The sequence below is a fragment of the Colobus angolensis genome, unplaced genomic scaffold, assembly GCF_000951035.1.
Source record: "Colobus angolensis palliatus isolate OR3802 unplaced genomic scaffold, Cang.pa_1.0 Scaffold95, whole genome shotgun sequence".
In the NCBI taxonomy this organism is placed as follows: domain Eukaryota; kingdom Metazoa; phylum Chordata; class Mammalia; order Primates; family Cercopithecidae; genus Colobus; species Colobus angolensis.
Window position 1 is genome coordinate 2325317 of NW_012123487.1, and position 9815 is coordinate 2335131.

The 9815-nt window shown below is 50.4% G+C and overlaps 1 protein-coding gene across 1 annotated transcript in view; it reads right to left on the reverse strand.

Moving 5' to 3' along the window:
• Positions 1–396: 396 nt before the first annotated feature.
• The window catches only part of CATIP (ciliogenesis associated TTC17 interacting protein), a 13425-nt gene continuing 4006 nt past the window's right edge, over positions 397–9815 (reverse strand). Inside the window, exons 5-10 of the mRNA XM_011932271.1 lie at positions 9122–9208; positions 5510–5677; positions 3686–3810; positions 1384–1460; positions 973–1061; positions 397–767 (exon numbers count right to left, since the gene is read on the reverse strand). Coding sequence (XP_011787661.1) covers positions 525–767; positions 973–1061; positions 1384–1460; positions 3686–3810; positions 5510–5677; positions 9122–9208 — 789 coding nt within the window. The 3' untranslated portion in view covers positions 397–524. The remainder of the gene's footprint in view (positions 768–972; positions 1062–1383; positions 1461–3685; positions 3811–5509; positions 5678–9121; positions 9209–9815) is intronic.

The window sequence follows — 9815 nt, forward strand, 5'->3', positions numbered from 1 at the left end:
TGGGATTACAGGCGCGCGCCACCACGCCCGACTATTTTTTGTATTTTTAGTAAAGATGGGGTTTCACCATGTTGCCCAGGCTGGTCTCGATCTCCTGACCTAGTGATCCGCCAGCCTCGGCCTCGCAAAGTGCTGGGAATACATGTTTAAGCCACCGCGCCTGGCCGAGTGTGGGCTTTCAAGTCCAACGTTCAGGTTCAAATTCTGCCTCCCCACCTGCCAACTCCAAAAGTTAAACTTTCGTGTGCCTCTGTGTTCTCATCTGCAGAATGGAGATAACGAAGAAAACAGCATCTAGGAGGAAAGGCTGAAATCCGCTCGAGGTACGACCGTAATGGTTCCTATTTCTAGCCCGATACACGAGACGCTAGCCAGGGAAGCTGTCGGCGGGCGCTACAGAGCCGCGGGAGGGCCCCGTTTATTCCCCCAAAACCACAGCCCGGAAAGCGCCCCCGCCCCGGCGCGTCCCGCCTGCGTCCCAGCCCGACTCCTGGTTTCCTGCCCTGTCCCGGCCTGGGCCCAGCCTAGCCCGCCCCCGAGCGGGCATCTGCCTCCGGCTCCAGGGAGCGGAAAGGGTTGGGCCGGTGGGAGGAGCCCAAGGCCGGTGACGACGGACGCCGCGGGTCGAAGGGGCCGAAGAACTCGGCAGCGAAGGTGACCACGTCCTCCGGCTGGCGCAGCAGTAGGAAGAGCAGGAAGTCGGAGATGAGCGCATGGGCTTCGGGGTGCTGCCGCAGATAGCTGGCGTGGCCGAGCCGGAGCTCCTCCTGGCGGGGGACAGAGCCCGAGCCTCAGCCGGACGGGATCCCCGCGCCCCAGGAGCCCCCACCCACTCGCTCCAGGGAGAGCTAAGGGGCACTGGAGACTTCTAGCCCCTATGGGTGTGCATTTCAATCAGGGGCAGAGAGAACAGTAATGAATTTAAGGCCCATGGGGGAATGGGAACCCCAGGCTGGTGGAGCCTGCCCTCACCTTACGGTCCAGGAACTTCGAATAGAGCTCCATATCCTCCTCCCACACCGGGGGCTTCTTCTCAAATACTGGGCGTGGCTCAATCTCATCTGGGTGGGGAACAAAGAAGGCTGGGCGTCCCCACCCCAGAACCTTCCCTGGATACACAGCGGGATCCCGAGAACATCCAAACAGAAGGCTCAGGTGAAACCCCAGGATTCTGCACACATGGGCAGAGTTGCAGGAAGGGACTCCCAGTAAGAAAGATCCTCCTCTTACTGCTTGGGGTCAGGGGCTGGAGGGCAGATGTTCTCCAGCTGATTCCAGGCTCCTGTCCCGTACACTCGGTCGAGCCCCCTGCATCCTGGAAGGCCCAGGTTTCCCCACTCCCCTTCACTCTCCCTGGATGCCCAAGGCCTGGGCTTCACTCACCCTCTTCCCTCAAGATGGGCATCTTGGTGATGATGCAGCATCCTGGGGAGCCCACCTGTATTCTCTTGGCCAGGTGCCTGGAGTGCAACACAACATGCAAGAGTGAGAATTTTCCCAGGCAGCCTGGTATGGACTGAATTGTTGTTCTATAAACCCCCAGTGTGGTGGTATTTGGAGGTAGGGCCTTTGGGGAGGTCATTACGTTACATGCAGTCATAAGGGTGGGGCCCTAATCAGATAGGATTGGTTCTCTTATAAGAAAAGGAAGAGACGCCAGAGAGCTTTCTCTTCACTCATGCACAGAAGAAAGACCATGTGAAGACACATTGAGAAGGCAGCCATCTGCAAGCTAGGAAGAGAGCCCTCACCAGAAACCAACTCTGATGGCACCATGATCTTGGACTTCCAGCCTTCCTGCAAATACATTTCTCTTGAAGCCACCCAGCCTGTAGTATTTTGTTATGGCAGCCTAAGCTGACTCATACATGACAGTGCCCCTTGAGAGACCTGTCCTGGGCCTCTTTACTTCTGCCTCCCTCTCTTGTTTTTTGAGTTCCTGGGTGGTGGTCATTTCTGGATCTCCACATAACACACAGGGTTTGGCAAGTATTAGGCTCCCCATTTAAAAAAAAAACAAAAAGGATCTTTAGAGGTAGAGCACTAGTAAATCATGGAGCCTCTTGGCCAGGCACGGTGGCTCATGCCTGTAATCCTAGCACTTTGGGAGGCTGAGATGGGTGGATCACTTGACGTCAGGAGTTTGAGACCATCCTGGCCAACATAGTGAAATGCCATCTGTACTAAAAATACAAAAAACCGGGCAGACATGGCAGGCTCCTGTAATCCCAGCTATTTCGGTTGCTGAGGCATGAGAATCACTTGAACCTGGGAGGTGGAGGTTGTAGTGAACCAAGATTGCATCACTGTACTCCAGTCTGGGCAACAGAGCAAGACTGTCTCAAAAAGAGAAAGAGGCCTGTCACAGTGGCTCACGCTTGTTGCAGTGGCTCATGCCTGTAATCCCAGCACTTTAGGAGGCCAAGATGAGTGGATCACTTGAGGTCAGGTGTTCGAGACCAGCCTGGCCAACATGGTGAAACCCCGCTTCTACTAAAAATACAAAAATTAACCAGGCATGGTGGCAGGCACCTGTAGTCCCAGCTACTTGGGAGGCTGAAGCAAGGGGATCACTTGAACCCGGAAGGCAGAGGTTGCAGTTAGTTAAGATCATGCCATGGCATTCCAGTCTAGGCAACAGAGCGAGACTCCATCAAGAAACAGAGAGGGAGAGAGGAAGGAAGGAAGGAAGGAAGGAAGGAGACAAAGAAAGAAAGAAAAGAAAAATTATGAAATCTCCTGCTATGCGGCATTCAAAATAGAAAGGTTGGCCTGGAGCTGTGGTGCATACCTGTAGTCCTAGCTACTAGGAAGGCTGAAGCAGGGGGATTGCTTGAGCCCAGGAGTTGGAGGCTGCAGTGGGCTATGAGCGCACCAAAACCAAAAACATACTAAGTTATGAGATAAAGCCAGCAATGTTTTGATTACCTTTTCCCCAGTGTAGCGATCATGTCAATACGTATTCTGAAATTTTAAGAAATAAACTCGGCTGGACTCTGTCTCAAAAAGAAACAAAAAACCTCTCTCTTCCACCTGAATTTTCTTTGCTGTCCCCTAGGCTGGAGTGCAGTGGCACGATCTCGGCTCACTGCAAGCTCTGACTCCTGGGTTCACACCATTCTCCTGCCTCAGCCTCCCGAGTAGCTGGGACTACAGGTGCCCGCCACCATACCTGGCTAATTTTTTGTATTTTTAGTAGAGACGGGGTTTCACCATGTTAGCCAGGATGGTCTCAATCTCCTGACCCTGTGATCCGCCCGCCTTGGCCTCCCAAAGTGCTGGGATTACAGGCGTGAGCCACCACTCCTGGCCCTGAATTTTCTTATGCTTTGGAGCCAGTGCTTCGCTGGAGACTGCATGGCAGCCTGCCACAGGCAACTCTTCCAGCACAGTGATTTCATCAGGTGTGCAGTCATTCAAACCTTGGTGGTTTTCAATATTACCCCTTACACAGTGGTGGCTTCACTAGTTACACCTCAGGCCTGTGGTATGCAGTGAGGTTTGGGAGGCACTGTGAGGGTTAAGAGGACGAGCAAATAAATGAAGAGTGAATGATATGGATAAAGCGGAGGGACACTCCTATCTCAATGCCAGCTCTTCCTGGTGCTATCCCCAGAAGCAGCTGGTCTCCTTGAGCACCTACAAGCTCAGCACCACCCCTCTGGGCCCACCATCAGCAGCTCACCCATCGGAGAGCAGGTAGTACTGGCAGGACATGGGGATGCCCTCCTCTGAGTGGACAGTCTGCTCCACGATGAAGACTTCGGCTTGCTGATGGTCTACCTGGATGGTCTGGAAGCCCAGGTCTTGCTGGCAACAGCCAAAATTGGGGGGTGGGAGGTAAGGTGGATGCCCGCCAAGGGCTCTCCATTATCTCAGCCTTTTCTGTATCTCATAACAACCTCCCAACATTTGAGGTTGCATCTCCAAACCTCCAAGCTCAGTTGGCGACCCCTCATAGGGAGCTAGCTCCAGGTTGCCCCTGCCCTGGCCCTTCCCATGTCATCACGCTGACCAAGTGCTTCTAGTTGGCAAATTCTGTTACAGGGATGAGAAGCAGTATGGGGAGGGGTGTGGGAGTGGAGAGGGAGGATGAGCTACTAGGGCCAGTGGGTGGAGGTCAAGTGAGGCTCAGAGGTATGAGACCAGACAGATTTGTGGCCACCTCAGACCTGTGCTGTTGCTGGCAGGCTGTCCCTGTTGTAATTAAAACTTAAACCCCTGTTATAGCTGCGGCTATGGAGAGAAAAGTGCTAATGTTAAACACATGTTTCAAAGAACACGGAGCGGAATGGATTGTGCTTGTTCATGTCAAATGCGTTGCTGCTTGGGGTGTTTTGATAGACAAGTCTGGAATGTAATTTACAAAGATGGTCAAAGAAACACAAATCAGCCCCCATAGTGTCTCACTGGAAATTGTGTGTTCAGTGACACGGCTCTAAAATCACCTATTGCAGCAAGTCCTAGGCATGTGATCATGAAATTTTAGTTAAAAACAAAAAACAAAACAGAAACAGAACACCCTCTGGGGTTAAGAAATAATAAAGGAAGGGCTGGCCGCAGTGGCTCACGCCTGTAATCCCAGCACTCTGGGAGGCTGAGGCAGGTGGATCACGAGGTCAGGAGTTCAAGACCAGCCTGGCCAACATGGTGAAACCCCATCTCTACTAAAAATACAAAAATTAGCCAGGCGTGGTGGCACATGTCTGTATTCCCAGCTACTTGGGAGACTGAGGCAGGAAAATAGCTTGAAGTCAGGAGGCGGAGGTTGCAGTGAGCCAAGACTGCCACTGCGCTCCAGCCTGGTGACAGAGCGAGACTGTCTCAAACAAACAAGCAAACAAATGAAATAATAAAGGAATATTTCAGTAAAGTTGGACAGTTATACTTCCTAAAGTTAAAAAATGATTTATTTTTATTTATTTATTTTTTTGAGACAGAGTCTCCCTCTGTTGCCCAGGCTGGAGTGCAGTTGTGCCATCCCGGCTCACTGCAACCTTTGCCTCCTGGGTTCAAGCGATGATTCTCCTGCCTCAGCCTCCCGAGTAGCCAGGATTATAGGCGCTCACCACCATGCCCAGCTAATTTTTGTATTTTTAGTAGAGACAGGGTTTCACCATGTTGGCCAGGCTGATCTTGACCTCCTAACTTCAAGTGATCTGCCCACCTTTGCCTCCTAAAGTGCTGGGATTACAGGCATGAGTCACTGTGCCTGGCAAAAATGATGTATTTTTTAAATCAGCCATGCACTGTATTTATTTTTCCTGGACTGACTTCTGTGCAGAAGGGTTGCTTCTCTGAACTGTTCCCACCTCTCAGTCGCTCTCAATTCATCTGGTCCACACTCCCAAACATGCTTTCCTGCCCTTGAAAGCCCCATTCCCACCTGTGCTGTTTTCTCCCCACCTGCCTCCCTTTTCTACTCCACAGCTGTTCCTGATCTCAGTGCTTTTCAAGCCCTTTCTAGTTTGCTCCCAAGCCAAGTCCCCTGCCCAGGGAGACCCCTCACATAGGTCAAATAGCAGAGTTTGCCCTCGGTGTCCAAGGCCAGGAAGCGGGCGTTGCTGGGCACCATCCGCCGCCATGCCATCACCCTGAGCAGCACCATGTTGGCAGCCTCTGAGACGAAGCCCTTGATTGAGCTCCACGGGAAAGAAGTCACTCCAGTCTTCACTTCCTGTTCAGAACAGATCTGGGTCAGGGACCTGGAACCAGGAAGGGGCAGGGGACAATGGGTGGGCAAGCCAGGTGTTGGGCATATGTTTTTTTGTTTGTTTGTTTTGTTTTTAGATGGAGTTTTGCTTTTTGTCACCTAGGCTGGAGTGCGATGGCATGATCTCAGCTCACTGTAACCTCCGCCTCCTGGGTTCAAATGATCTTCTGCTTCAGCCTCTCAACTAGCTGGGATTACAGGCCACCATGCCTGACTAATTTTTGTAATTTTAGTAGAGACTGGGTTTCACCATGTTGGCCATGCTGGTCTTGAACTCCTGACCTGAGGTGATAGGCCCGCTTTGGCCTCCTAAAGTGCTGGGATTACAGGCGTTAGCCACTGTGCCTGGCCTTTTTTTTTTTTTTTTTTTTTTTTTGAGACAGGGTCTTGTTCTGTTGCCCAGACTGGAGTGAAGTGGTTCAATCTTGGCTAACTGCAACCTCCAACTCCCGGGTTCAAGCGATTCTCCTGTCTCAGCCTCCCGAGTAGCTGGGATAACAGGCGCATGACACTACACCCGGCTAATTTTTGTGTTTTTATGAGAGACGGGACTTCACCATATTGGCCATGCTGGTCTCCACCTCCTGACCTCAAGTGATCCGCCTGCCTCGGCCTCCCAAAGTGCTGAAATTACAGGTGTGAGCCTGGCTTTCAGCTGGGCATATGGTTTTTTTTTTTTTGAGACGGAGTCTCGCTGTGTCGCCCAGGCTGGAGTGCAGTGGTGCGATCCGCCTCCCGGGTTCACGCCATTCTCCTGCCTCAGCCTCAGAGAAGCTGGGACTACAGGCGCCCGCCGCCTTGCCTGGCTAGTTTTTTGTATTTTTAGTAGAGATGGGGTTTCACCATGTTAGCCAGGATGGTCATGATCTCCTGACCTCGTGATCCACCCGCCTGGGCCTCCCAAAGTGCTGGGATTACAGGCTTGAGCCACCGTGCCCGGTGGGCATATGGTTTTTAATGAATCCTCAGTCCGGACTTGTTGTGGGAAGTCAGGGACCCTGAACGGAGGGACCGGCTGAAGCCATGGCAGAAAAACATAAATTGTGAAGATTTCATGGACGTTTTTAGTTCCCCAAATTAATACTTTTATAATTCCTTACGCCTGTCTTTACTGCAATCTCTGAACATAAATTGTGAAGATTTCATGGACACTTATCACTTCCCCAATCAATACCCTTGTGATTTCCTATGCCTGTCTTTACTTTAATCTCTTAATCCTGTCATCTTTGTAAACTGAGGAGGATGTATGTCGCCTCAGGACCCTGTGATGATTGCGTTAACTGCACAAATTGTTTGTAGAGCATGTGTGCTTGAATAATATGAAATCTGGGCACCTTAAAAAAAGAACAGGATAACAGCAATGTTCAGGGAACAAGGGAGATAACCTTAAAATCTGACTGCTGGTGAGCAGGGCAAAACAGAGCCATATTTCTCATCTTTCAAAAGCAAATAGGAGAAATATTGCTGAATTCTTTTTCTTAGCAAGGAACATCCCTGAGAAAGAGAATGCGCCCCTGAGGGTAGGCCTCTAAAATGGCCACTTTGGGGGCAGCTGTCTTTTATGGTCGAAGACAAAGGGATGAAATAAGCCCTGGTCTCCTGTAGCGCTCCCAGGCTTATTAGGATGAGGAAATTCCCACCTAATAAATTTTGGTCAGACCAGTTGTCTGCTCTCAAACCCTGTCTCCTGATAAGATGTTATCAATGACAATGTGTGCCTGCAACTTCATTAGCAATTTTAATTTCACCCCATTCTGTGGTCCTGTGATCTCACCCTGCCTCCATTTGCTTTGTGACATTTTATTACCTTGTGAAGCATGTGATCTCTGTGACCCACACCCTATTTGTATACTCCCTCCCCTTTTGAAAATTGCTAATAAAAACTTGCTGGCTTTATGGCTCAGGGAGCATCACGGAACCTGCCGACATGTGATGTCTCCCCCGACACCCAGCTTTAAAATTTCTCTCTTTTGTACTCTTTCCCTTTCTCAGACCAGCCAATGCTTAGGGAAATAGAAAAGAACCCACGTTGAATATCGGGGGTGGGGTTTCCCCCGATACGGACTCCTAGTTTCATCTAATCTGGTCCCTTCTCAGGGTTCTGAAGAGGACATTGTGAAAGAAAAATAAATTTTGGGAACCCAAATCACTGAGCCAAAGGGAAGTCAAGCTGGGAACTGCTTCAGGCAAAGCTGCCTCCCATTTTATTCCTAAATAAGGTAGCTACTAAGAGAAAAAAAAAGCTACATACCTCCCTCACTATTTGCCCACAAGGAAATTGCTTGTGGACAAAGGAGAGACAGAACTCAAAGTCATCCCTCTGCTCTCGTGGATAAGTGCATATCTGATGGCTTTCTCTGCTCTATTGTTTCACTAAGCCAGACTAAAGCATAAGTGACTACTTTTCTACCCCCCATCACATGTAAATTGTGTATTCAGTGAAAGGCTAATCAGAAACTTAAAAGCATGTCTCTTATCTACCTATGACTTGGAAGCCCTCTCCCTGCCTCGAGTTGTCCTGCCTTTCCCAACAAACCAATGTACATTTTTTATTTTTATTTTTTTTCGAGATGGAGTCTTGCTCTGTCACCCAGGCTGGAGTGCAGTGGCATGATCTCGGCTCACTGCAAGCTCCGCCTCCCAGGTTCACGCCATTCTCCTGCCTCAGCCTCCCAAGTAGCTGGGACTACAGGCACCCGCCACCACGCTGGCTAATTTTTTGTATTTTTAGTAGATACGGGGTTTCACTGTGTTAGCCAGGATGGTCTTGATCTCCTGACCTCGTGATCTGCCCACCTTGGCCTCCTGAAGTGCTGGGATTACAGGTGTGAAGCACTGCACCTGGCGAACCAATGTACATCTTACACGTGTTGATTGATGTTTCATGTCTCCTTAAAATGTATAAAACCAAGCTGTGGGCTGGGCGTGGTGGCTCATGCCTGTAATCCCAGCACTTTGGGAGGCCAAGGCGGGCAGATCACCTGAGGTCGGGAGTTTGACACCAGCCTGGCCAACATGGAAAACCTTCCCCTCTACTAAAAATACAAAATTAGCCAGGCGTGGTGGCGCATACCTGTAATCCCAGCTACTCAGGAGGCTGAGGCAGGAGAATCACTTGAACCCGGTAGGCAGAGGTTGCAGTGAGCCGAGATTGCACCAGTGCACTCCAGCCTGGGCAACAAGAGTGAAACTCTGTCTCAAAAAAAAAAACCAAAAAACAAACAAACAAAAATAAAAACAAGCTGTGCCCCAATCACTTTGGGCACATGTCCACAGGACCTCTTGAGGCTGTGTCATGGATGTGTCCTTAACCTTGGCAAAATAAAGTCTCTACATTGATTGGGACCTGTCTCAGATACTCTGGGTTCACAGTATGGAGTGCAACTCCCATCTGCCTCTCATCCTTACCTCACCCTCCTTGATGCTTCTGTTCACAGTCAGCTGATCATCCTGCTTCAGCAAACTCGTCTTCCGTTCCATGGGGAGGATGAGGAACTGAGGGCCAGAGCATGCCAGGGAGGATCAGGGACTCCCTGGGTGCCCCAGAGGTCACCTGACCTTTCTCCATTAATGAGAAAACTGAGGTTTAAAGATTGTGACTTAAAAAAACAGCAGCTGGGCCAGGCACAGTGGTTCACGCCTGTAATCCCAGCACTGTGGGAGGCCAAGGCAGGCAGATCACAAGGTCAGGAGATCGGGCAGACCACGAGGTCAGGAGATCAAGACCATCCTGGCTAACATGGTGAAACCCCGTCTCTACTAAAAATACGAAAATTAAGCTGGGCGTGGTGGTGCATGTCTGTAATCCCAGCTACTCAGGAGGCTGAGGCAGGAGAATTGCTTGAACCTGGGAGGCAGAGGTTGCAGTGAGTCAAGATCACGCCACTACACTCCAGCCTGGGCAACAGAGCGAGACTCCATCTCAAAAATAAAACAAAACAAAACAAAAACAAGCAGCAGAGCCGGGTGTTGTGGCGCATACCTGTAATCCCAGCACTTTGGGAAACCCAGGTGGGCAGATCACTTGAGGTCAGGAGTTCAAGACCAGCCTGGCCAACATGGCAAAACCCTATCTCTATTAAAAATACAAAAATTACCCAAG